The 27,741-nt window shown below is 36.2% G+C and overlaps 1 protein-coding gene across 9 annotated transcripts in view; it reads left to right on the top strand.

Moving 5' to 3' along the window:
• The window catches only part of ADAM23 (ADAM metallopeptidase domain 23), a 73,495-nt gene that overhangs the window by 102 nt on the left and 45,652 nt on the right, over positions 1 to 27,741 (top strand). For 4 of the 9 annotated variants that reach the window (XM_035331665.1, XM_035331670.1, XM_035331672.1 and 1 more), the window contains exons 1-6: positions 1,176 to 1,561; positions 2,687 to 2,913; positions 10,400 to 10,476; positions 20,900 to 20,963; positions 25,460 to 25,542; positions 26,246 to 26,309. In XM_035331665.1, the coding sequence (XP_035187556.1) occupies positions 1,399 to 1,561; positions 2,687 to 2,913; positions 10,400 to 10,476; positions 20,900 to 20,963; positions 25,460 to 25,542; positions 26,246 to 26,309 (678 nt within the window). In that variant the 5' untranslated portion in view covers positions 1,176 to 1,398. Of the gene's footprint in view, positions 1 to 410; positions 494 to 1,174; positions 1,562 to 2,686; positions 2,914 to 10,399; positions 10,477 to 20,899; positions 20,964 to 25,459; positions 25,543 to 26,245; positions 26,310 to 27,741 lie in introns of those variants that run through there. The other 5 variants (XR_004752345.1, XM_035331668.1, XM_035331667.1 and 2 more) reach the window with 3 other exon arrangements.

The following is a 27,741-nucleotide window of genomic DNA, read 5'->3' on the forward strand; positions in this document are numbered from 1 at the left end:
AACTGATAGTTTGAAGAGCAGATACTTCTAGTGTTCATTGTTGTTAGACTCATGTTTCTTGTTGTAGTCTTACAGTTAGTTTCTGGATTTAAATTTTTAACTGTATGGTCTACTCTTTGATTCTAAGATATCTGTTTTGACTGTACTTATTTATTTTGGATCTAGGTGCACTGACATAACTGGTTCTTTGATCTGTTTATACGTTTATGGGGATAAATGAGGATCTGCTGTTGGTTGAAAGGTTCCAGTGATATTTAATGATGAATAGCTGGGCTAGATGGACTGCATAGAAAGTGTCTGGGAAAATGGGTATTGAGGAATGCCAATTTATATAGAAAACTGGTATAGGTTTCTCCCTAGGCCCAGCCAGCAGAAACCCTAAGGAGTTTTCTGTCATTTTTTTACCCCAGGTCATCCCATGGCTTGGTGCTGTCTGCTATTACATGCTTGGATTCTGAGCTTCCATGAGTAGCACCTGGCTGACCAGCGTGAGGTAAGCAGCATGTGCAGATTCAGAATGATTTTCTAAAAAAAATAATTTAACAACGCTACTGCTATAAAATAGTCTGCATAGCAATGATTTGTCAATCTACTTATTCTTTCTAAACTAGCAACAATGTTAATTAATTTAGTGATACAAAGCCAGTATTAGTGCTGGCTGGGATCTAAAGAAAATTAGATGAAGCTGAGAAAATTTGTCTTTAAATCTGTGTGGTACTCAGACTCAGCTTAGAAGGAATAAAGTGACAAATAAAAAGGAACAGCCAGGCAAAAAAAGAGAACCATCTTTATTTCCTCAGTAGGGAGACCTGCACCAAAATAAAACACATCTATTCTGGGGCGTTGGAAGTCTGTGGGCAAAATGCGTGCTAAGAACTGGGTATCTAAACTGGTTTATGGATAAATCCACAGCGAGGCCGCAGATTAGATTTCCTCCTGACTCCGGAAGCTCCGGAACGCAGACAAAGAAGCGGCCTGAGGGTCTCTGCGCCGTTATTTCTATCTCATGGCGGTGGCTCCCGGGGGCCGCCTGACGGGGCGGGGGGAGGGGGGGGAGGGCGCGTGTGGCCGTGCGGGGCGGCGGCAGCAGCAGCAGCACAACGGACAGCGACCGCGCGGCGCGCGTGCGCCCGCCCTGGGCTTGGCGGTTGGCGGCGCGCGCGCGCGGGGAAAAGGGCGGGTGGGGGGGAGAAGCGGCTAAGGTGCGCGCGCGCCGCCCGCCTTCGCGCTGAGGTAACGGGTAACGGCCTCCCGTAACGGCGGCGCGAGGAGCCAGACGGGCGGGAGCCGCCTCTGCCCCCCTCCCCTCAGCCCCTCAGGCGCTGCCCGCCGGGGGCCGGAGCTCCGCGCTGCCCCCCGCCCCGCCCCGGCCGGCCGCCCCCTGGGGCGCTATGAGCCATGAAGCCGCCCGGCAGCATCGCCCCGCGGCAGCCCCGCTGCTGCGGCCGCCGCCTCCCCGCCGCCTGCCGCCCCGCGCTCCTGCCGCTCCTCGGCCGCCTCGTCTGGCTGCTGCTGCTCCTGCTGCTGCTCCGCGGCTCCTCGTGCCCCCCGGCCGCCGCCGGTGGGTATGGCGGGGCGTCCGTCCGTCTGCGCCCCCCCCCCCCTCCTCGCCCCTACCGACCCCCTGCCTCCCCCCCGGCCACTGAGCCCCTATAAAGCGCTCAGCCGCCGAGCCGTTTCTTCCTCCGCCCCTTCCAGCTTTGTGTACGTGCCCGCTCCGGCGTCTGGAAGCCCGGGGCTCAGATAAGGTTTCCTTCGCTTGCTTATAAAAAAAAAAAAAAAAAAAAAGGAAGGAGAAAAATTTCAGGTTTCCCTGCCTCCGCTCTTCTGGGGCTGGTGCTGCAGTGGTTTAGGTGGAGGGTGGCGTGCAGAGAAACAGGCTGGTGAGGTATGCGACAAAAACCAGGCGTACATAGGTGGGTTTGGTGTGCCCTGGGGTGCGCGTCTCGCCGGGAAGCTAACTTGTTTGGGGTCGGGTTTTGTGTGTGCATTTCAGTTATTCGCTTTTGAGCGGGTTATGATAACGTGCAATGCGGGATATAGTCGTTTTGCGAATCGTTGCTATCAATTTTACATTGCATGTTGGTTGGCTGCGTTTTGAAATTTTGTCATGGAAGGATGCAGGATTTCATCTGACAAGGTGTCACTGAAGAAAAGGGCTCTTGTCGAAGTTAAGAGGTAGAAAACTTCCTATTATGTAAAGAGAATGGATTAGCATTCAGAGTGCATGAATGCTCAATTCAGTTTGTCTTGAGAATAAGGGAAGTATCCTTAATCTTTCTACAGGCGTGTGTGTGTATATATATATATTTTATATATATGTTTTTTTCTGTGTGTATGTATGTGTCTTCTGAGAGGGAAGAGAAGTTATCCCCTACATCCTCCTTTGCTAGCTAACTACATATCCATTAAGGTTTTTTCCCCTTGGTGATTGGAAGGCATTAAAATATTTATAATCCATGACTGTATGTGAAAATATACATGCGTTTAAATAAGTAATGTTATTTCTGAAACCATTTTTGTGTGTGAAAAATGAATCATATCTCTCTCCATGAGTAAGCCGTCTTTTTGTTTGCTTGAGTGAATAATGAAATATTAGAATACTGCAAGCTAAGTATATTGCTTTTTTATGGAAATAAACATATTCTGCCATATAATTTATGGTTGGCATATCTTTCTTTCTCAGACCTGCATTGGAATGAAACGGCAGGCAGTATGGAGGGAGTCCTGGCACATGAAGAGAGTACATTTCAACAGAATAAAAGCAGCAGCAGTAAAAATAACAGCTACAGCAGTGCAATCCAGAAAGAAATCACGCTGCCTTCAAGACTAATCTATTACATCAACAAGGACTCTGAAACCCCTTACCACATCCTGGATACTAGGGCAAGGCACCAGCAGAAACACAATAAGGTAGGATAAAAAGAGCCTTATCTGCAGAATTTAGGGGAAAAAAAAGTGATGTGGAACTGTGGTGGAATAGTTTATTTTCCAGATCTTTAAGTCTTAATGTTGGTCCTCACCACCATTTTTAAGCATTAAAATAGGACATGTAATTAAACAGGAATGCCACTTCCCTTGTTTTAATTAAAAACAATTATTTTAGATTTCAGAATGGTTCAGAACCTGAGCTGTAGATGAAAACGAATGGGAATTATGCAAGGCTGGCTTGTCTGACCAATATACAGTTCCAGTGGCTTGACTTACCTTATACTATCATCAGCAAAATGCTTCTTCCAAAATAACTTCATTCTGGAGAAATGTTTGTACAGGGATTTTCTTTAGAATTCTGATCTTAAAGCATGAGTTACTTGACATTGAGTGCATCATGCACTACCTAATAAATGCAGTATTGATTTCCTGCCATTGTATGGTAAGTGAAGGCCACTGTAAAGTGTTAACGGTTTTTGTCAAAATCTGAATACTTCTTTTTTTTTTTTTTTGAGGGGGAAGAGCTACTGTTTTATTTTGTACAGATATAGATAATAAATAGCAAAACAAATTTTCTGAAATTGTATGGACTAAATGATTTTGGTTTTGTGTGATAACTGGGTGAAGAGGTAAACCTTTTCTAATCTATGTTACTTGAGAGGCACCCCTTAAAATTATTCCATACATAAATTTATGTATTAAAAAATAGTTCCTTATTAAAGTTCCTTATTTAACCTTAGCAGGTTAAAAGCAAAGTGAAGGCAAAGAAGGTTTGTATAGGAAGAAACTGCCATGGTAGAAAAGAGACAGCAAAGCAGATAAGTGTGTAAGATATCACTGCAAGACTTATCTATAGGGAAGTTCTTAACAAGAAAATTACATTTCTTTGGAAACTTTCAAAAGAGGATTTATTATGCATTACGTATGCTTTCGTTGGTATTGATTATGTGACATTTCAGATGTGAGATTAACATGGAGTTACTGTATAATCTTTGAAGTAAGCTATTATTGTATAGTTTCAATATTTTAATGAGAAGAAAGATTGCTTTCTAACTTATGCAGATGTGCCTTTGGATGCATCTAAATATACCAGTCTGTTATGGATGGAACAGAAAAGCTGTCCCATTGTTGGAAAATGAAGTTACTTAAAAGAATACTACCTTCAGAAGTAGTGCCCTAACCTTCTTGAAGTATGCATGATTTTGTCTTGCAGAGCAGTTAAAAAGGTCTCAGATGTTATTTAGGAAGGAATAAGCAGCATCAGTGATACAATAAACAAAACAACCTTCCTTCCTTACCCTGTCATTGCTCATGCTGACAGAACAGTGCTCTGTTTATACAAACATTAGAAACATAGGGAAAAGTGTAAGTCCTTTGGAATTGTATTTTATGGTCTTAGTATTTACTTTCTTTGGGGGAATGTAGAGGCTTATCCCTTGACCCCTGGGGAGTTGCTTGTGAAGCAAGACCGTTCTTTTCAATAAACTTGCACACTGGGGATTTTCTTCGTCCCTTCTTTGGAGAGTGATATGGGAAGAAAGTGATTTGCTAATGTTTGGAGACCTGGCTTTGGGAATAGTGCTTTTTCCATGTTTCTATATGAGGATTTTCTTGGAAATCCACAGAGGGGAATGCCTGCCAGTCTCTTAACTTGCCCAGCATTCCTGCAAGAACATTGCTGCCGTTGCCTATCCTTCCTGTGTCCTACCATATCTCTCTACCTGTTGGGGTAAAGCTTTGCAGAAATCAGTGCTGACAGAATTGGTATTGATTTCCTTGAGTATGCACGGTGCTGAGCCTTGTGCAAAGTGGATCTTTCCACTCAGTGTCCATTTTAAGTCTAGGCGTTGCTAACATTGCAGTTCTTCCCAGAAAAGGGGAAAGTTGGGTCTTCATGGAAACTGACATTATGTTGACTTCATTCTTCTGGCATAAAACATACATTGCTTTAATACATTTAATTGAAGGAGAGGGTTGTTTACATTCCTTGTATGGATTGTTTTTGTTTTTTGATCTGCTCCCAGAGCACCACAAGAGGCTTCCCCTTCACCCCCGATTCCTCCCCACCCCCAGCTTGCATTTCATATCTTTCTTTGCAATGAAGTCTTGCTGTTCCATCTGTTTCACCAATAATAAGATGCTAATCAATATTTTGTTTATTTTATTCTGTTGAACGTTCACTCTAATCACCTCTTACATCCTAGGCAGACTTTTATTTCCCTGATTACAAAGAAGACAACCCACAAAGAAAATACAAAGCAATTGGATTGTGAAAGATGCGCGTGGGGGGTGGGGTGTTGATGATTCGGGGGAAGAGGACAGACAAATAGGGGCTGGACTTTTTAGTACTTGCTTTTATCCTTTCCCTGAATTGGAATAAATGCTATATTGTAGTAAATCCTGATGTGAGATTTTGCTGCCTCCCACACTGCTAATGAAAGGAAATAGCTAAAATACCTTTGTAGCTGGGTAAAGAAAGAAATCTATATTTAGGATTCATTGTTTGTATGTGGGGGAAAAAATGCAAAGACAAATTTGATGACCTTATATACATTGGGCAGAAATGGAATTAAAATACTGCTTTGTGTCATTTCCTCCCTTCACCCTTGTTTTTGGAACCATATATCCTTTAACCTGAATTTTCTTGTCAACCTTAATGGTCTCATTTATAGGCACATGATGTCGATATACTCCCTAACTATGCATATTATTCAGTGGGCCCCCTTTCAGTGGCACCTCATTACTGTGGCCAGAAGAATATAAACCATGTGGATAGTTCTGTGGGATTAGGCTTGAATGCCTCAAAAATGCTGAATCACTATGGAGAGCAGAGTGGTACAGGAAGTTATGTATGCATGTGAAGAAAGAAGGGAAGCTAGAAAAAATATGAAAATGATTGTAATAAAATTTATTTTTCTTTAAAAGTCTCTTCCTAAAAGTAAGGATCTGCAACCTTCTTTACATATGGAGAAATGAAGGGCTGGAGAATAATACAGTATACTGGAGAATCCAAAATTTAAATAAGTTATTTTTTAACGCTGATCTTCTTTATCCACTTTCTACTTGTGAATTTGGTGAAATACCATTATGAGAGGGCATATGTGATCTAAACTGTGGGTAGAACCTTTCTCATTCCTTCTCGTTCTTCCAAGAAGTTTTTTCCTGCTGTTGACAAGAATGAACATTCAGCATAATTTTGACTATGTGAAATGGTGTCTCTCCAAGGCGGACAGAGTTCTAGTGTATAATCTCTTCTCTCTTTATGTTCTAAAATATATTTTGGATACTTGGTACTTGAAGACACTAAAATCTATGCACCTCGGTTTCCTCATAGTTAAAGTTAGCTGTTTTCTTTGATTTCTTCTGAAGTTATTTTTAGTGTGAAATGCTAAAAATAAATAAATAAATAAATGAGCACTTGCTTATAAAAATCCCCTAAAGAAGCTCGCAAGAATCCTGAAACTTGCTGAAGAGCTTTGAGTTATCTGTGTTCTGCTCCATTGTCAACTTTTGCAGATGGATGTAGCCTTTTGATAAACTCTTGATTGAACCAGATGACTGCTGTTCTCATAGACTGTATATACCAGATTGGTAGGACCTAGTGGGAAGACTACATGGGTCATGATTTGTCAGAGTGCTAGGAGCAAATCCTTATGGTGGCCAGCAGAGGGAGAAATCTTACAACATCGGATGTGATCTCACAAAAATGGAACTGGTAGAGAAAAACAACTCAGGGCAACCATACCAAATTTTGAGTGGAAAAAAGCTTGAATGACACACTTACGAAGGAAAGCTGTATATGCTAGGCAGTTTCTAACTTTTTGGATTACTGGAAATTGCAAGGTCTCATAATTCATAAAGAAGCAATGTCTTTTATGTCTTAACAATTCTAAGCTGTTAGTGTAATTTTCAGAAGGAAAGGGTTGTTAAGACCCTAACAAATGAAAGAAATGTGTTATAGCAGTTTTGACTGCAAAGACAGGACAGTTATACCTCCCCTCCAGTTCATTTTGTGGTATTTTCCTTGGGGTGGACACTCCACTTGTGCTTCTGTTCGGCTCAGCTGTATGTCACTTAAATTACGATGATATTCCTGCCAGGCTTAATTCTATGTTACCTTGTTTTAAAGGTTTTGAAGGCTAGTAAGTCTCAGAGTGTCTTTAAGTAGCTCAGATTGAAAAGGAAAGCATTCTTAAGATGAAATGAAAAGAACGTAGTAAAAGAGGTGGTATTGAAGAAAAAGCAGACCCATTTTGTAAAGGATGAAAGATTATATATGGTTAATAACTTCTGAGTGATCATGTGAGGTCTTACTGAAATACAGAGAGAAGTCCTATGTATATAATTCCCCTAAAGGGAATTATATTCCCTTTAACTCTCATAGGATAAGTCTTCACTTTTAATCCCCATATAATGAAAACTGATCAAATTAATAAATGAACTTCATGTAGCTTATGTCTATGAGTTTAATAGACTGTTTGAGAGTCTTTGTAGTATTTCAGCTGACATTTGCATTTTTTTCTGAATTTTCTATGGTGCAGCTTCCATTTACAGTACTTGCAAATTGATGATTTTGTGTGCTTTGTCTTTTGATACTATATTGAATATGTGTTTACATATTACTAATGGCAACACTAGTAATCCTAGCATCTGGAACAGTGAAGAACATTTTTTTTTTTTTTTTAATTTGGATATGAGTGCAGGAAGATTCATGTCTTTCCTTAACTCACTCTGCTATACTTGCTTAGTAAGTCTTTACTGCAGAAAAACTTCATGTAATTTTGCTGCTTTGCAGTTGGAGCAGCCCACAGCTGTCAAAGCAGGAACCTCTGCAGAAGTTTTTATATAATAAACATGTACAAAGGTACTTGGTCTCCTGCATACGTAAGTAAAGAACGCTCATGCAGGTGTGCACAGCTGCATGTATGAAAGTGGTACGGAAAGGTGATGGGTAGTATTTTTCATATGAGTACACAAGGTGTAATATCTAGTCCATATATTCTTCAAAGCGTATGCTAATCTACTTTATATTCTTGTTTCAATTTGTATTTCTGTGTGAATCAGAAGAAGTCCATATTTCAGATTATACTTCAGGCATTGCATTACAAGGTAGCTGACAGGAGAATACTGTGAAATGATCAAGATGTATAGCAGAATTCCATGGATAATTTTTTGAAATATTTCTTGCGATCGTGATGATACATGGCAATAGTAATGGCTAAAACACCTGGTGACAACACACTGGTGGCTTTCTATGCTAACTTGTTACAGGAAAAAAATGTCAGTTTCAGGATGAAATATTTTAGTTTCATTACTTATATCTGATTTCTGGTTCATGGCTTTCATGGGTGGGTATACATTACTAAACTGGATTAACAAGCTCTGTATTTCACTGCAGCAGTAGAGTATCCCATTCACTTGAATTCAAAGCAGTGTTTTTGCTGAACAGCAAGGATTTAAAATCTAGTGTTCTTTTTATAACCACTGGTATGAGCTGAGTTTGGTGGAGAACGTGCCCTATGTGTGCCCTATGGCAGAGTAGCAAATTACCGTCAGTTGCTTTTCAGTAATTGCTTATATGTAAGAAACTACATCTATTGTAAGTGACGTACAGTAATAGGTAGCAAGGGTGTGTTATTATGCAGAAGCAATTGTTTTCAGAAATAACATTATTATTATGTCTCATACTACAGGATGATATTTTTCTGGTATTACTAGAAACTGATAATACAAGTTTCTTTAAGTAACTTTAAATTTTGGAAAGATAAGAAAATATTTGATGGTTTAGAAATTACAAGAAATGATATTATACATGTGTCACCAAATGGGCTTGATTGGACAAAAGCAGATCAGACCTAGCTGTCCCTAAGAGCAATAAGTAGCAGATGCCTATGGAGGGATGGATGTATGGGTGTAACATTCATGGAGTGCTACTTCCTAGACTGGTCTCCTCGCTTCCAGTTGCTGGGTCAGGGTCTTTTGGGAACCAGAACTTGTTTGGATTTCATAGCCCTTGATGGAGTTCTCAATCTTTAGGTTATGTAGTTTCTTTTATGTACACACAGTTTTTGGTATCTGTGATATCTTGTGCTGAAGTTTAAGGATTTTCATGTTTCAGGAGCTGAAGACGTTATTACCAACATGCCACAAGTACTTTTGAAATGTGTTTTATTGTTTTAGGTGATAATGTCAATTCTCAACGTTTCAGCATTTCCTTAATCAGTGAAGCATGTTGAAACATCGGTTAATTTTTCTGAAAGGAAATATATTCAAGAGTTTCATTTAGTTTCTTGGTTTGTAATTGGCTGTCAGAACAATAGTAGTGACAAAACCAGAAAAGATACTTAAAGTGGAAAACAAATTACTTGATATCTGTTTCTTACAGGTAATTATTTAGTCTTGATACTGCTACTGTCCTAAAAAGTGTTTGGGGGAAAAAAAAAAAAAAAAAGAAAGGTATTTCAGGTCATACTAAGTCTATTAGGGGAAGTGAAAGAAATGCTGCACCAGAATCAAACTGAAAAGAAAAAGAGTATATATTCCTTTTCCAGAGTTAGCTTAGAAAAAAGTTTAGTCACTTTTGATATTACTATTTTGTTCAACTTGTGTAAGCAGAGTGTTTGGGATCTCTAGTAGTATCAGTTCTAAACAGTTCATAAACCACCTTAATGACAATCTGACCTCTTTTACCCTGTTGGAATACTGTCTTCACAAAAATAAACTCTTGGACTCTCTCTTCTTCTTCTTTTTTTTTTTTTTTTTTTTTTTGAAAATAGCAGAACACATTTTTAATGTCTTTGCTTTCATTTTCGACAGTGTAGAAAAGAATAAAGTACACGGTTAATATGTTTGAGAAAAACTGAATATCCTTAAAGCTAACTTTATTTTTTTATGTAGAGCAGCATCAGTCTTCTATACATTGGCTTGGTTACAATGCCAAATATAAAGCCTTTAATTGTGAAGGGATTACTTTGAAAGAAGTCTTTCATAACATGTAATAGAAGCTTTGCTCTGATTTTCTTACTTGAAGCTTTGTATCACAAATGCTTTAATTATTTCAGGCCTTTTAAAGTGAATGAATGCAATAACATAATTAAATGAACAGTGTACTGTGTTACTTATTATTTTGTTACATAGCCATCTGGCTATGGCGAAATAGACATTTATATGGAGCTATGTTTTTGCTTGTTTTTGTGAGGAATGGGTGTGTATATTTGAAAGTATTCTTTTCAGGTACTATTTCAGGTACTTCTCTTTTTTCCTTTATTGTCTAAAAAGGCAAATCCTTTTGAATCTGAATTTGGTGCAAGGGCAAAAATTTTACTGATGCAATTCATGAAAATAAGCATGTTTTCTATAACTTTGCTTTTTGCAGTTTTTTGTTAAAAATACTTGTTGCAGTGATTCTTTTGATAACTTACAGTGTTGTGCAAAGCTCTGTAATACTGTTATGTGTTCATGTTTACAGGCTGTACATCTGTCCCAGGCAAGTTTTCAGATTGAGGCCTTTGACTCCAAATTCATCCTTGACCTCACTTTGAATAAGTAAGTGTACAATTTCAGGTTTCTTTCCTGTTCTAATTGTCTTCAACTTATGATACAAGGTTGGAGCACATCAAATTCCAAGATCTATGGAAAACTATGCTGTTGTCCAAGTTTATTAATACAAAATAACATTTAGTCTCTTTTAAGCAAGGTAGATGTTAGCCTTACTGACATCTGAACTGCACCTTTAAAATTTTACGGTACCTAAAGATGAAATATATATATAAAGCAATATCTTGGGCTTCAGAAGCCTAAACCTGACAGTTAAAATGCAAAGCATTTGGAACTTAGATTTACTCTTACGTTTGTAAATGATCTTTATGATTACTGAAAATGTATTAATATATTGTGATAACTATTAATTTAAAATGTATAGTTCAACTATAATTACATTGCCAACTGTTAAAATTGAATTTCCAGTAATAAAAAAACACTCTGATGATTAACAATAAAGGACTAGCATTTTCTGTGTATTCTGTCTATGGTATGTTTCTTCGTGCTTTGATGCAACAGAAGCAATTGCAAAATGATTGACTTTTGCTACCTACAGTTTCTGAACCTGTGTGTAATAACATCATAAATCACAGTAAAATACAGTGAACATGCTTCATATGTAGTAGAGAAATGATGATAGCTATCAGTAATTTAGTTCCCATATTGTAAATGCAGTAAGCATGGAAATGTTGTAGAAGAGAGATTACCATGAATAATGTTACAGAAAGTGATGCAAGTTGGTCTACATCATTTCTATTTATACCATGGTAAAACATAGTTCAGTGTATTGGACAGTGACTGGAGATGTTTGCCATCATTTTTGCTGTTTTACTTGCGTGTCTTCTCAGAATGATTTAGGACTGCAAAGCATTTACTTGAAAGGGCAAAGACCAGATGTGTATAGATGTCAGTGGCTTATGTACTGTATTTATAGAGAGATTCCAGTAGAATTAGTGTTTGAAAGGTGTGAATTTTTTGCTTTGTTTTTAATACATATTGATAAACTGTAATGTAAGTATTACTTTAGTTGTTCAAGGCATGTAGTAATATTGTCAATATTTATATGAGTGGCTCATCTTTAACGATTTGGAAACCATACTGTTGACACTATCATCATGAAGTTCCTAATGACGTGGGAATCTTAGTGGTTTGGCTGTACTGAAAGGTGCAGCTTAGAGTCTGTTTACTTGTAAGGTAAACACCAGTTTCAGATAATTCTCCGTTCTGGAAGATCTGACTTGTAATACAGATCACTGCTGGTTTTAGTTGTTTGTATCGCCTCTGTTTATATCCACAGCTGAAGATAGGGAGCCATGTTTCTCTAAAAAACTTAAGAAAGTTTTTGTGCTACTGAAAATTTGCACCCATAAAGTTTCCGAATAAAGTAGAAATACAAAATCAGTATATGCCAGACAGATAAAATTATCTATAGTACTGCATAAAAGTCTATTGTATTTTGGGCTGTATAGAAGTATGACCATCAGGTTGAGGCAGACGCATCTCCCCTGCTCTTATGAGACCCCATTGGAGCACTGTGTTCAGCTCTGAGACCCCCAGCACAAGAAGGATATGGACAAATTAGAACAAGTCCAGACGAGGGCCAAAAAAAAAAAAAAAAATAGGCAAGCAACAACAACAAAACACTTTAAAAGTATGCTCAGTAATTGGAAAACAAACAAACATTTATCCACAGTACTGTCAATTTGTTTAAACCATGCATTTGTGTAATCAATGATTCTAGTATATCTGAACAATTTCTCATCTTTTATTTAATTTATGTATTATATACATTAGAAAAGTTGTGTGAGAGGCGCTAATTAATTACTTTTTAATGATCCCTTTTCCACCAATGTGTGAAAGGCATTTAGCTATCTTTCAGTTGAAGGACAAGTGTTTCTGTGGGTAACTCCTATGTTCTGTTTAAAGATAGCAGTCTTTATGTTCTGGTGTTGAACTAAAACATGTTAGAGAGAAATACTAGTAAAAAGCAGTGAGTTAAAAATGTCTACTTCCTATTTTTTTAGTGACGAGGGCAGTTGGCTATATTGTCTTTCTCACAGAAACAGCAGTTTTTGTCTCATGGTCTAGAACAAGCTTCTAAATAAAGGAGTCTCTTGCTCTGGGAGGCTTCACCTACAGGGACTCATTCTAAAGGCTGTGGCACAAAAAAAGGAGTGGGAAGTTCAGTACCAGAGCTGGACAGAAAAAGAACGTAAAAGAAAGACTTCCCACCTTTCCCATTGAAAACAAACTTCCTTCAAGATTTAGGGGTGGGATGGGAGTGTAGCTCATATTTTTCAGCTTTGCTTTCTTTTTTTCTGTAGAAGTTCACCTAAATTTCCAAATTATTTTTTCCCAGTGAAGAGATTATATGTAAAAAAATCTGGCATCTTTGGCATGAACTGAAAAAAAATATTTGACTGTAATATGAATTCAGTATTTGAGACATTAAAATATGATGATTAGTGTGAGCAGTCATTCCCTATTATGTGAGAAGCAGCATTACAGCCAACGTGTTGCAGCCTGTATTATCCATCAATTTTAAGCTTGTAAATGGTGTGTTGTCTTTTCTATGTTTCTGAAAGGCTGAATGTCATTTGAGAATAGTCACAGAGCAGATAACATTGTTAGCAGAATTTCAAAAAGAAAGCCAGTAAATGGATTTTTGAGAGTCTATTCAGTTCTTTTTCTCTCTCTCTCTTTTTTTTTTTTAATTGGAAATGCGAAAACTAGTCATAACTTTTCCAGAAGGAAACTTCAAATATTTATAACAGTTTCTTAAAAACAAGTCTAAACGCTTAGGGTGCTAAATGGATCCTATGAGATACATGAGCTGCATAAATTAAATATGATAGTATTACTGTGGCAAGTCTAGCCTGCTTTTAACAATGTCTGTTACAGATGAGATGCAAAGAAATCAATGTTAGGATTTTAAAACAAAGTGTGTGTACTCATGTGAGTATGTGTGGTCTTGAGTCTGAGCTGTAGGTAGCAGCTTTACTGCTTCATTTCCAACTCCCAGAACAGGAGGCAACCTATTCAGTTACTTGATTCAGTGGGCATTCTGCATGTAAAAAGTGTTGGAGGCAGACGCTAAAAACTCCCCATGTTTTTCAACACACAATAATGTAAAAAAAGTTTTCTGTTGTCTTTGCAAGAGATAAAAATACCTGATAATGTGAAGAAACTTAATTTTCAATTATCATATTCAGCCGCAAACTAGAAACATAAATTGTAAGCAATATTTCTGTTATTCTGTCCTCTTAATATTTTGTTTCTCCAATTTTGTGTATGTGTTTAGCATGATTCTCTTCAGCTATTCTGTTCCATCCTGTCATTAAGGCTATGATAAAAATGTGTATTTATAATATTATGCATGCATGAGCGTTTATATGTTCACTAATGTGCACAGTCTTGTGTTTTACTTAGTCACTATTCCAGAAGTTCAGTGGGAGGTAGTACCAATCCTGCCACATACTAAGAGGCTGCACTCTTAGCTCAGTTTCTCAAATGTTTATCATCAGTATTTTCAGCTCCTCTTTCATTCCTTCTAGATTTTTCCAGATCAGTCTTTTCAATATTTTCCGTATCTCATTTTTCTTTATCTCATCCCTTTCTCTTTGGCCAATATCTATAAAACAAAAATGTGTGTGTGCATTTGTTTCTGTATGAGTTTTATAGAAGAGGACTTATAACTGCAGCCATATAAATTAATGTTAGAGTGCCTGACTTACAAGCACTCAAGTTTTAGATTTCCCTGTAGTAATTAAGTAATGCACCTATGCTTACTGTGCAATGAATGTTTATCAATAAATTCACAGACAGTATAGCTTGTTTCAACAGAACTGTAGGAAACTCAGGATAGGCTCATTTCTGTTAGAAGTTCCACTTTATTTTAAGTGCTCTTGGGAAGTATGTTCATGCATGGAACATAGTGGAAGCTTCTGAGAAGAGGTATCTTAAAGAATTTGGTTTACAGAAACAAAAATCTGAGAGGACATGCATGCTGTTTGTCTTATTAAAATGCAGACATTGGTGTTGTAAATGTTACCCTTCTTGTCTGACCACTTCAAGAGTGAAAAGACTTTATTATGTATGTTCTTTATCCTGGAGTTAATCAAGTGTGGATATCATACCCTTCGAAGCAGGGTCTCAAATAGCTGTCCGCTGAGATAAGACCACAGCCATTGGACTGGTGGATTGTTAGGGTAAACAAGCTCAGGGCATTGCAATGGTACATGTGGGGAAATAAGACAATGTTACAAAATTTCACCTGGCAGGAGGAGGAGGTTTATTGCCTCTTCCAGTGTAACACCTACAAACATCAAATAAAGGAGGTGCTTCTCACAAAACATAAAATAATGTCACGGGCTAATGTGACGTATTAAACAGTTTACAGGAGTTTTAAAGGATTGGAGAGAGAGAGAAGGCATCTACTGAAGGCCATTAAAAACAATGGTACTAACTCTGTTTTAGGAAACCCTAGTGTCACAGATCACTGCATGCTGAGAAAACACACCCCAAAATCACTACATGTGTGTTTTTGTTGTCAAACAACATACTGTGCTTTTGTCTGTCTTGTTGCATTCTAGGGAAAGAAGGCTATGTCCTTGTACTCCTTGCTTACATGTAACCACTGTAGTGTGGCAGTGGTGAAGAATTATCTTTCTAGCCTTGCAAATTTTTCATTGTTTTGTGAGATGGTCCAGACTTGTCAGCTAGCTCTCTATGCTGAAGTGAATTACTGGGATCTCCAATTCTGCTATAATCAGGTTGAAATGTTTGCCTTTGGAGCTAGTGTAAAACCTGCCTACATCTCGACCCAAAGACAAAGCTAAAGTTAACATGAAGTAGTTCAACATGGGAGTATGGGTTAAGGGAACCAAAATAAACTTTTAGTATTCTGGAGTACTAGAAGGAATCTCTGATTCTGCTATAGTCATTTATCTAATCTGAAGGCAGTCAAGTCAACCTCTATAAATAACCTTATTTTGCTAGTTTTAGTAATAGAACTAAAATTAATTTAAAATTCATGCTTGCATCCAGTTGGGTTTTTCCTTTGTAATAAGAGTTGGTTTAAATCAGACTGTTTTCACTGGACACAAAGGAACAGAGCATGTGGATCGTTCAGTGAATTCAGTAAGAGGAAAAGAAACCCAAGTTTCTATTGTGTGCAGAAAAAGCTTGTTTTAAATTGAAGAAGGCTTTGGTAAATCCGATTACCATTGAATGAGATCATTCTGGCAAAGATGGCATCCCTCAGCTTTATGTTACAGGATAATAAAATTCATATTGATAATTCAAAACTACCTGATTCCCCGCTGTCTATGGAAGAAAGGGATCAATTAAAATGCAGTATTGAATGAACCTGAACAGTTGTTTAAATAAAATCTTTATTTTGTCAATTGCTCTTCTAGGAAGACTGTCACAGTGAATTACCTTGAAGTATTTTCCATAACACAGTCTTCATATCTTCTGTAATGTTGTCTAGCATTTCATTTATTCAGATCCTTTCAAGTAGTACTTTTTAAAGTGGTATGAGCTTTGGTGCTGTGGTAAAGGGAAATGCTGGTGCAAACTGAGCAAGATACTGATCTTACTATTCTGAAGAATTCTTCAAGCTCCTACTTGAAAAATGCTTGTTGAGGTAGCCATTAAAATATAGCATGCTCCATTCTGAGCTGGAAGGTTTTAGGACAGAAGGTGGCTCTGGAAGTTCCTAACTAGAGGATTGTAAATTGTTTTCTGAACTCCTTGGAACAGATACAGGGTTTCTTTAACTGGGGGAGGCAGATTGATCTAGAAAAATAATATGTAGCATTTTTTGCACTTTTCTATAAGAATTCAGAACATGCTGCTTTCCTGTTCAGGAAAGATCAGGAGATCTTTCCCCACTTGAGGACTTAAAAACAAAACAGCAAAACTGAACACCTGAAATATCACCTAGGGAATTTATCTTTTTTTTTTTTTTTTTTTTTTTAACCTGAAAGGCAAGCCAATCAAAAACACACAGAGAACAGAACATACAGCCAGACAGTGCATGAAGTGATTTTTAAATGTATGCTATTATGCTATTTACTGTTACAGAATCTTTATGATGTTAGTAGTAGAGTGGGGACTTTCTTTCATTCCATAATTATGAAGAAAGTGACCTATATGCCTGCATCATTAGTTGTTACTTTTAACCGTTTTTAAGCAGACATGTTTAGTCATGGTGTCATAGGGTGTCATATTTTTGATTTTTAACCTCCTTCAAGATGATGTAAGAAAAAGTAGTGAATCCTTGTTGTGTTTTTTAAAAAATAATATTTCCAATATATTTATTCCTTGGAGATACTCCAGTCAGAGGAGTTTCAAAGGCAGCAGCCAGTTAAAGTTTATTGTAAATAGATACTAGGAACTTATGTTAATAATACATTCACATGGGAACAGGTGGTGGTGTTTATTTTTTTTTAACAAAGCTTGTAGATATAATTGAGACTGATAACTGAAACAAGGCTCTAGATGGCCAGTTCATTGGATGACAGTGTCTTGATGATGTAACCGAATGCTGTAGAAAGCTCCAAGTTTCTTTTCAAATATTGATGTGCTACTAACCTATATCTGTCAAATAAATGGTCAAAAACATTTGATGTGTATTCTGTTACATAGTTCACAAGATGTTTCTAAACTGGATTGCTGAGATGCTGCTTCTGAGCTTGAAGCATGTCACAATACTTTAGAAAATCATTGATTGGTAGTAGGTTAGTATAAAAGAAATTTAAGTATATGAGAATGGTAATTCCTCTGTACTCAGATTTTTCCACATGCTGCCTACTAGCTTCCTGGAAACTAACATAGTTACTTGTGTTTGAGCTTTTAAAAAGTAACTTCATGGCATTTACCTAGCCCAATCATTTTTTTTTTTTTTTTCTATCAGGATAGTTAGATGTCAGCTGAGCTAAGTTATTTCTCACACTGCAGTTCTCCTGCTATTGGCGGCAGCAGCAGTGGTGAAACGTTGTGCCAGGGAGGTGGATATGAGCTCTTCAGCAAGCTTATGCTGCTTTAACAGCTGGCCTGTATCTTTGAAGAAGGCAACTACCAGAATAGCATTTCTGTTTGCTGCTTATTTTGATCATGTCTAAAGCCATCTATCAAGATAACTCTGGTAGAAGAGAGAGTGATGCAGGACAGCTCAATAAATACACCTTTGTCTGATGTGATCACAACTTCCACAATTGTTTTTGTTAATGCTTGTATGTTTTCCAATGCTCATAATATTGGAAAACCAAATTTGTTGTACAAGGTGCATTTCTGCTAAACCAGAATGTAAATGGATCAACTGACATGTGACAAAACACAGTCCAGTGTGGATGTGAAAGGTGACAAAACACAGTCCAGTGTAGATTAGGCACAATATATATTTTCTAAAATTCAGAGCTGCCTTTCAGAAGTAAATGTAGGTATTCTGTCAATGATAAGGAAGAATTATTATTTTGTTATGTGGAGACCTCTACTATATGCGTGAGTTCTGTATCTTATTCCTCAGGCACATGAGCTTTTAAATTATGTATTCCAGGCCTTTATTACAGTGTTTTTTTTGTGTGTCTGCCTTTCATGTTGGGAAAAATGTTTGCAAGTTATTCTTTTTTTTTTTTTTTTTTAACCTCTTCTGAGAGTATCCCCCCTCTTGGCATTTGGGAAATACATTGTAAGTAGTAGGCCCCAACATTCTTTGGAGGGAATTTGCTCAGCACAGAGAATTTTGTTGATAATACTTCGTATCTAGCAGGTCCACAAGACAGTAGAGTTGGAAAGTCAGTGATGGCAAAAGTGAAGTGTTTACTGCAAAATCCATTGTCTGCTGCATCTTTGCTTTATGCATGTAAGATACACATAGGAATATTCCACCATAAGCATGTCATGTTGGATACCCTATCGCATAGAACTCTGTTTATTACCTTTACAGTTGAAGGTAGTGAGAAGCAGAAGAATGGGGAAGGAAACAACTAAATTACAACAGTAGCCCAACCTAAATCTGGGAAAAGAGTGCTGAAGTCTGGATAGATACTGCAAAGCATGGACAAAAGAACTTCTGAGCAGCTCTTACACTATGTGAACTGGGACAAATCTAAGGGACAAATCCTCTAATTAAACTACAGTTAGTTGTGAGTCAGTAGACCCAGTGGGAATACACTCACTGCAAATCTTAAAGATGCCAAAAGTACTGGAGAGCACTAACAGCAGTTCTGAGATCACTCAAATAAGGTTGCTAGAAGAGGATAAAAACGAGGGGAGAGAGTGTGTGCTTGATTTGGAAACTGCATTGGTTTGAAGAAGCCAAATGGCCTCTGTGGATTCAGGCAGAAGTGTCTGTAAAAATCTGAGTCTAAGTAAGCAAAGTGCTAGTAATCTTAAGGTTTGTACTAGCTTATCAGACAAAGTTTAAGAAACTAGCTTTAAGGCTTCGACTTTCAGCTGAGGAAAACTTATGTATAGCTATGTGAATGCGACTTAAAAGAATAGCAAATTTATTCTTGTGTGTCTGTTCAACCTCACCTCATGGGGTTAACCTCATCTGCTGTATGAGATTGCAGTGGGCTGTGATGAGACTGAGGAAAGCGCAACAGTTGAAAACACAGAATAATTGAGGTTGGAGTGGGGATGTCCAGTCCAGGTGAATCCAGTTGATCAAGGCTGTTTCTAGTTGAGTGTAGTTCCAGGATTTAAACATCCTCATAATATTTTTTTAATTTAACTTACGCCTTATCAGAATTTTCCATTTTCCTACTTGTGTCAGTTACTTCCAGCCTTGTCCAAACTACCCTATTAAGTAGTTGAGGAAAGCAGTCCTTATATTTGTTATAATAATCATGAAAAGACAAAGAAGAAAAGGATATTATCAACACTCTTCAGTTTAAATGGTTTGTATATGTAATCCTCTTTGGAAGCTTCAAACCTTGTCACATTAAATGTTGTGAATGTTTGTATTGAAGTCATGGACTTGCACTATTTATAAAGTGTTTTAATTTTCTCGCACAGAATGTATAGCTTACCATGATGCATATAGAGAAAGTAAGAAATGATTTTACGCAGCTAAATTTATTTTTATATCAGCACTTTAAATGTATATCTGTTAAATACTGATATCAAAATGAAGGTTAAGACAAATTATGAGACTTCAGTTATTATTCATAGCTATTGCTGTTGGATTTGCAGGCACAGAGTACCTGTACTGTGGTTTCTCAGTGCCATCAAAAAGGGCTTTTAAGAGAACCACTGGTAACTGACCTCTGCAGGAGCTTCTCTGATAAGTATAATGCCTGATAAATGCAGCATGAAGAAACGATTTTATGAGCCAGTAGTCCCTGAGATACTGTCTTATCAGGATTGCTAATAGCCTAATCTCAGTTTGAGATACCCGTTATTATAAGTTGTTGTTAGTCATGAATTCCCATTAGAACTATTTTGTCAGACCAGGCTTCCATAATATTTTTTTTATCCATAGCAGCAATACTTTTCACATCTGTGTCACTAGCAGACCCTTTCATGATTTTTTTAAATTTGTAAGTGTACAGGCTCCGCTCTTAGAGGCCTGAAAAGTGCTGAGAAATCTGGACCACATTAAGTAACATGTTTATCTTGCATATAAGATGGTGCCACAGTTAACATGTTTAATTGTTTTGCTGTCCTGAGGCTACTGTGCTGCAATCCTGATTTTAACTGGGTGAGAGGTGAATCAGACATTGCAATGATCCATGGATTTTCACAGGTTAGATAATCTTACTTTAAAAAAAAAAAAAAAAAAAAAAAAAGACTTGTAAGTTATTTACAGTGTAGGGATTTTTTTATGCTTCAGAAATGTCTTGCAAGTGTGGCTTGAAAAGAAGCAAGAATGAGAAAAGAATCTGAGAAGAAGTAAAATGAAGAAAGGGGGTAGTACATGGTTTTTGTTCTTAAGAAAAAAAAATGAAAAAAAGTTTTTGCAGATATGAAAGTGAGGTCTTCAGGACAACCATGTATTTATTTGTCCACTCTTGCATATATTGTATGTAATTTTTAGGTCAAATATAAAATGTTTTTGAAAACAATAATGAACTAAGCACATGTTTTGTCAGTAACAATTACTGGCAGCAAGAAACGTTCTAAAGTCATTGGATTTTATTTTATTTTTTTTAAAATATATATTTAAAAGGCTGATAATTTTATTCCAAAGCTAAAACAGGATTGGATTGCAGAATTAAATTCCTCCTTCTGAAACACACTCTGACTCCCAGTGCATAATCAAACTATTTGCTGGACAAAAGCTGCCTTATTTTTATTTTTTTAAACTAATTTACAAGGAAAGAAAAAATAGTTTTAAGATTTTAACTAAAACATCTGCATAACAGTAAAGACTATTCAGATTTTTCTCATCTTGTTATTTCCGTTTTTTTTTTTTTGACAGTGATTTGTTATCTTCCAATTATGTGGAGATTCACTATGAAGATGGAAAACCAAAGTTTTCTAAGGTATTGTGCTCTTAAAATGTGGCAGAATGGTCTTTCTGAGTGAACAATGCCAATTAAGAAAGAAAAAAAAAAAAGGAAAAAAAAAAGATTTGCAAGACTTCTTAAAACATCAGAAGCCTTTTTACAGACATGTGAGGAAACTCAGATGATCCTGTAAAGATATCTCAGTAACACAAGAATTGTACAACAAAGGAGACCTGTGTGGTGGGGGTGGGAAGTAGGCAGTTATAGGTGGTAGTAATCCTATAGATCCAGGTAGTGCCAGAACAGTTATGCATTGTAAAGTGTAGGGTAGTCTTCATTAATTATGTATCCTTAGCAGAAATTGAAAGGGGAAGAGATAATGGAAATCTAAGACGTACAAACAAACAACTTGCATTGACTTTTCTTTGCAAGAATTATACAGTTGGAAACAAAAAAGGAAAAGCAACTGAAAACTTAACCTCTGGAGTTACTACTAAAACAGCATATTACTTGACATCCAGTTAATTTAATTTGTCAAACTGTCTCCTAAATTGAATTCAATGCCAATAAACTATTGATCCAAAGATAAAGAGATAAAGCTATGTAAGATAGTTTAGCATTAGGGGAATCAGAATAATCTTTTTGTTGTATTAACAAAATGAAGACTTGTAGGTTCATAGGAAGATTATAAAATACATTTTCAGGGAATTACTTATTTCATAGCTGATATAAGTGCTGGGTTATTTGTAGTGAGTTTATTATATATGAAATACATCTCAATTTAGAGTGAAACTTGAATAGTTGCATTTATGCCTTCAGCAGAGTGGGACTTGTTTGTTCCAATAGTAGATGTCTCATTGATTATTTTGCCCTTGCTTTAGAGAATCCCAAAATTACATTATAGATAAGGGCAATATAAAGCAAGGACGTTGCAATATAATTATTGCCATATACTTGTCTGTATTCTTCTACCGAAAATAAGAAATTGTTTCATGTAATGTACTAAGAAGGTGGTTTCATTTCATTAAGACTCAGTACTCTGCAGAATGGGTAAAAAAGCTAAGTGATGCAAGAAAACAGTTCCCTCTGGAATTTGGACAAGCTCATGCAATTGTTAGCTGCAGCACTAGCATTGAGCACTGCGGTTGCTGAATCATGAGTCTGACTAGAAAATTATACTGGGACTTTTAACTGAGCAAAAGTACCGCCTTTGCGTGCTGCAGTAACTTGATTCAAACTTCCCAGGGGATCTTCTCTGAATTGATTTATATAGAAACAACAATATTGCTCCTGAGGTCACATTAATGTCATAAAGGCTTCATTATAACTTGAGAAACTATACATGCAATTAGTTTAGGAGGTCAAATAAGGACTGCATCCTAAGCTGCTGCTGTGGATATATATGCAGCTGCTGCTGTATCTTGTAATCCTTTTTAGACTTGAATAAAATAAAAGATTGTTTCCTGATACGGATGCAAAGAAGTGAGATCTTGACAAAAAATGGTGTATTTTCTAGAAGGGGCTAATCTGTTTATAAGAGTGAAAACACCAGAGAACAAACAGTAATTTCCTCAATTGCACAGCAAACTTAAAAAGTTTGAAAAGCTGCTTGTGCAAGAAAGATGATCACAATTTAGTTGTTAAAAAACATGTTATATGTGTTCTTTCACTGATGGAAAAGTAAATACATAGTGATTGCTTTTTGTGTAATAATTGTGCACAACAGAGTCTTAGGAAATCTGAATCAGAATCTGAATAACTCATTAAACAAGATGCAAAGTAGAAATAATGCTGTGCATAGTTAAAGAGTATTTACATGTTTTGGTAATTCCTCAAGTTATAGTAATTGCAGAAGCAATGGATTCAATATGCTTGTTGGAATTCAGTTGACATGATATCAGAATTAATATTTTGATTATGAATGCTACATTTTCAAACAGTGTGGGAGCAAGACAACTGTACTGAAAGGTTTTAAATAAAACTTTTTAAGAATGCTTTTTATCTTTAGTTTAGCTGATGTTATCATTGATAGACATTAAAGACCAGCTATTAAAATGAAGTAAATCAGTGTCATTCAGTTTTCCTTATTTAAGCTTCAGTGACATAGAGCACCAGAATTTCTGTTATTTAAAAGCTTATAAATTCACTAATTCTTCTTTCGTATCCGCTTTAGAAAATCAGAGTAATGTTGTAGTTTCTTTTTAAACACTGATAGCCTGAACAGTCTGTTAATGTTGTTCTTGATACTTTTTGTTGATAGACAATAAATATACTTGTTTACTTGATTGAATAGTTCCTATGGAGCTAGTTTATTCTATCCTTAGTCAGAATAACTAGTTCTGTAAGCCTTTAACAGTCCTAAACACTTCATTCCTCAGTGATTTTAGGGATTAGTAATTCTGCTGTCCAGCAATAAGGGTAGAATTAATTTCTGCATGAGAATAGAGATAAAGGATTTAATAATGTGGTTTGTGGGTGCCTATAGTATGTATTCCTAAAATATGCCAGAGCTCTTCATTTTTTTTTATATATACTTTGCTATTTACGATCAAAATAATACAAAACTGTTAACAGTGCAGTGTAACCCTACCTGCATTAAATGGAAAAAATAAATATACAAATTTAGTACATAGAAGAAAGAACATTTAGAAAAACAACACCTTGTAAAACTGTGGAAAGTCCCAAAAAAAAACAGATTAAAAAAGATCTTTATGAAGTTATTTTAACACTAGTAATTCTTGCATGTGAACAGATGATGGTTTGACAATACAATTATTTCTGAATTTCCCGTCTAAATCATTTATTTGTTGTAGTCTGCTGTTAAGATGTTTCCTAGAAGCTTCCTAGCCTCTGGGGAATAAAATTGTGCTTCCTCTTTCTGATTTCATGAATCTCTGTTTTCTACAAAAGGAAACTGCCTCAGTGTGATTCACACAGGGTACTCTGACACAAAATAGCCAGTAGCTTTGGAGCTAGAGCATGTTTCTGGAAAGTGAGGAGATGGGAGTCGACTCACCTCAAGGTGACCTGGGAAATTGTTAAGAGATGAAAAACTTGGGTTAAGTGTTGAGAAGGGCATTTTCATTTAATGGTCTATACTTAATAAGCTACTGCAACTCTATTATGTGAGGATCTTAACCTTGTCACTCTCTTAGATGTGTTCTGAGCAAGCCTGAAGTCCCCTTCAATTATTAGGTTGCTTCTTTGCCTGCTTTAAGGAGAGCTTAGTCAGGAGCTAATTGCTTTAGGAGAGTAGTGGTCAGTGTAGCTCATTCTATGATGAGAAATTGGGTAGCAATTCTCAATCCAGCAAAGTAGCACTTTGATTTCAGGGGAAAGCATGTAGCATTCACTAGAGTTCATGTAGTATCTGAGCAAGGCTTTTGAGAATCAGAATTTGAAGATTTTAAGTATATATCAAATGTTTCCGTGGTATTTTGGCCTTTTTTTTTGTCCTGTTCCCCCATATTGCAGCTTCCCTTATCTGTCTGTGGAGAAGTGGCAGACTATATTCAGTTTAATTGAACACCCATTTGACAGGGCTTCTGAACAAATTCTGTTCTGCCTAATCCCTGCAGCTATTGACTGTTCAAGTCCTGCACTGGAGCATTCATCGGGGTCTTCCTCCCTTATTTCAAATAATTAAGGCCTTTCAGAACTGAGGTTTAAGATGTAGTTTGCCTAATGTTTTTTTGTTGTTGTTGTTGAAGTCTCTAACATTTAAACATGCTTGTAGGTAATTTAAATGTTATTACTTTTTCAAGGCCAGGATCTTGTCTAAAATATGACTGTTAATTTGGTTAGAAAATCACAAAAATCCTACCTTTTTTGAATAATAAGATTTTGCATCAATTTTGAATTTTATGTAGTTAAAATCAAGAGTTGACCTTTATTACCCTTTTGATCTGCAGAGTAAAAATGCAACTGTACATTTTAGTGTTGATAAGCCATATTCACCTTCTGGCTCATTCATCATCAGTAATACTGGTACCTACATTCTAATGATACAACATTTTAATTAACAAATTTTTACAGAGATCAAAATCAAACTTGAGTTGGTAGAATCTAAATCCAAGCCAAACTCATGACAGCTGATTGATGAACGGTGTGTTACTTGTAATTTGAATGGATCTGGAAGGTATCAAGAAATAACTCAGTACTCATATAACCTGCATTACATAACGTTTCTTCGGAATCAATTTACAGCAAAAAAAATGTGTTTTAAAAAAAGATGGAGAATGCCGTGAGAGCATTGTAAGTGCAAGAGAATAATTCACATTATGGCTTGAAGACATTTAAATTAGTCTTTACCAGGCACAGTTTTTCTCTTACTAGCAATTAGCAATTTTCTCTTACTAGCAACTTGTCATTGGGATTTAGTTTAGCAATCACTGCTTTCTCTGAAATTTTATCTGATGCAAGATGTAAGATCTTTTTTTCTCTTGGTTTTAAGCAACAGACAGGAAATCAGAGTAATTTTCTGTGGGTTTTCCATTTTTTTTTTTTTTTTTTTTCTTTTAATACATGAATAGGGTGGAGAACATTGTTACTACCATGGAAATATCAGAGGTGTCAAGGATTCCAAAGTTGCTCTTTCAACTTGTAATGGTCTTCAGTAAGTGTATTTCTCATTTTTCAAACAAGGCTATTAATTAATTACTGCTCTTGAGTATTATCACTTAATGCGTGATGGACTGAAATTCTCCAGGCCCAAAGATTTTTGAGGTTTTGATTTACCAGTACCAGCTATGCCAAACTGCTAACACATTTTTTAGTATCATTGGATTTAAAGTCTTTTGATACTATCTCAGGAAACCTTTTGAGTATGGCAAGCAGCAATAAATACTTCACCAAGATGCCTTATTAAGGTGAAGGATAAACAAGAATCGTACTTCAGCAATATGCTTGGTATTCATGCATGATTCTGTCAGACTACAGAATAATTGATCTTTTTATTAGATTATGCAAGGAAAAAATGTAAGATATTAGTCCTTACTAGGATTTGTTACTCACCTCATTCTGCATGCTAATACGAGTCTTAGGACTCCCTTTTTCCAAGGTCAAATATTTACTCTCTGGTATTTTATCATTACATCACCACTACCTGCAGTGTCATTTCATGAAAATGTGCCTGATTTCTGGAAAAAAAATTATTAGTTTTTGCTGTATAGAATGGAAATGTATGTATATGGAATTTATTTTAATATTGATCATATTTTCAGCCCCAAGTTTGGTTTTATTTAGTCAAAAATCATATGTTGGAGTCAGGTTAATTCCCATGTAATCCTAACTATCACTTCTGTTTCTCCATGTCCTAGTGGCATGTTTGAAGATAGAAATTACCTGTACATGATAGAACCAATGGATTTAACCCACAGTACAGTAAGTTTATTTTCATCTGATTTTATACTTAATTTGGAAAAGAGAGTGCTCAAGAAATAGTAAATAGAAGTATTAGAATAAATCAGCAAATATTTGACCTGACTTGTCCACTCATAAGAAAAACAGAAGTATTGTAAAATACCTGATGGGAATTTACTTAAGCCAAGAAATATGCAAGCATGAGCTGCTTAAGATCTTGGCTTTTCTTTCATCTTTCTTTTTCTAGTCATTGTTAATCATTTAGATATTGGAAGTAGAGTAGTAAGATATATTCCATAGCAAATGGCTATGGAATGTCAAAAAGTGTTTATTAATGTGCTCTAGTACTTGAACTAAAGGATTTATAAATTCATAGGAGGGATCTCTGGAAGTCATCTGTCCTAAAGCAGTTGTATCCAAGTTTGAAGCTGAATCAGACTGCTGTTTGATCTACTGTGTTTCCAGAAAGAATTTAATGAAGTAGATAATTATATCTGGGTATCTTAGACTTTATATGTGTTAAGTCACTGTATAGCTTAAATTATTCTGATCCACCATAGTCATATATTCATATATTTATATATAATTTGGGATTTTATTTATGCAAATATATTATCTAGATTTATTTTTTCAAATATTCACTTCAAATGTTAAATGTATTATAATACAGCTGTTCCTAAAACTATCTGCTAATAGAACTGACAACATTTCACAGACAATAATAAAAACAGGTAGGTTTCTATCTTTTAAGTGGTTCAAAGATTTGACTGATATTCAGCAGAATGATTCTGCAACATTAAGACATTGCTAAGGTTCATACCATACTTAGTCTGTAGGGTCTATTCTAGATGCTGTATCATCTCCCGAATTTGCCTTGCTTTAGTACTTAAAGTATATGATAAGTAACATAATGCTGCAGAACTGATTTGTTTTAGTGACTATAAAGATGAACTTGTAGCCCAGAGAAAGATCTACAAAATCTTTGACTCTTGAAGCTTTCAAAGAAATGGAATCAACATTCAGAGGAATCAGTATTATTTGGATGGTCAACTCTTGGATTGTAAAGGAAACAATACAGATGCTAAAAAATGTTACATCTCAAATGACTGACGTTTCTCAGTCTCCTCAAAAAACATATTACGTGCCATGTGTTAAGCCATGTAAAGCATTTTGATATAATACGTATTCATAGTTGAATACTGACAGTACAGTTACAGTAAATTAATGGAAATGTTATTTATACAATGGTATAAATATAGTAGTCAGAGGAGAAATTATAGAAGTGAGGTACCATCTGCCAATTTTGTTGAGGATTCAAGTGGTAGAATTCTAAATGAAAAGAGGACAGATAAGAATTTTTCTCAAAACTTTTGAAGATCAACATAATACAGCTAGAGAGTTTTCAGTAGCTCATACTTTGATTGTACTATGTGAGATAAATATCTTGGGCCAC

Source organism: Oxyura jamaicensis, chromosome 7 (genome assembly GCF_011077185.1).
Source record: "Oxyura jamaicensis isolate SHBP4307 breed ruddy duck chromosome 7, BPBGC_Ojam_1.0, whole genome shotgun sequence".
NCBI classification, from domain to species: domain Eukaryota; kingdom Metazoa; phylum Chordata; class Aves; order Anseriformes; family Anatidae; genus Oxyura; species Oxyura jamaicensis.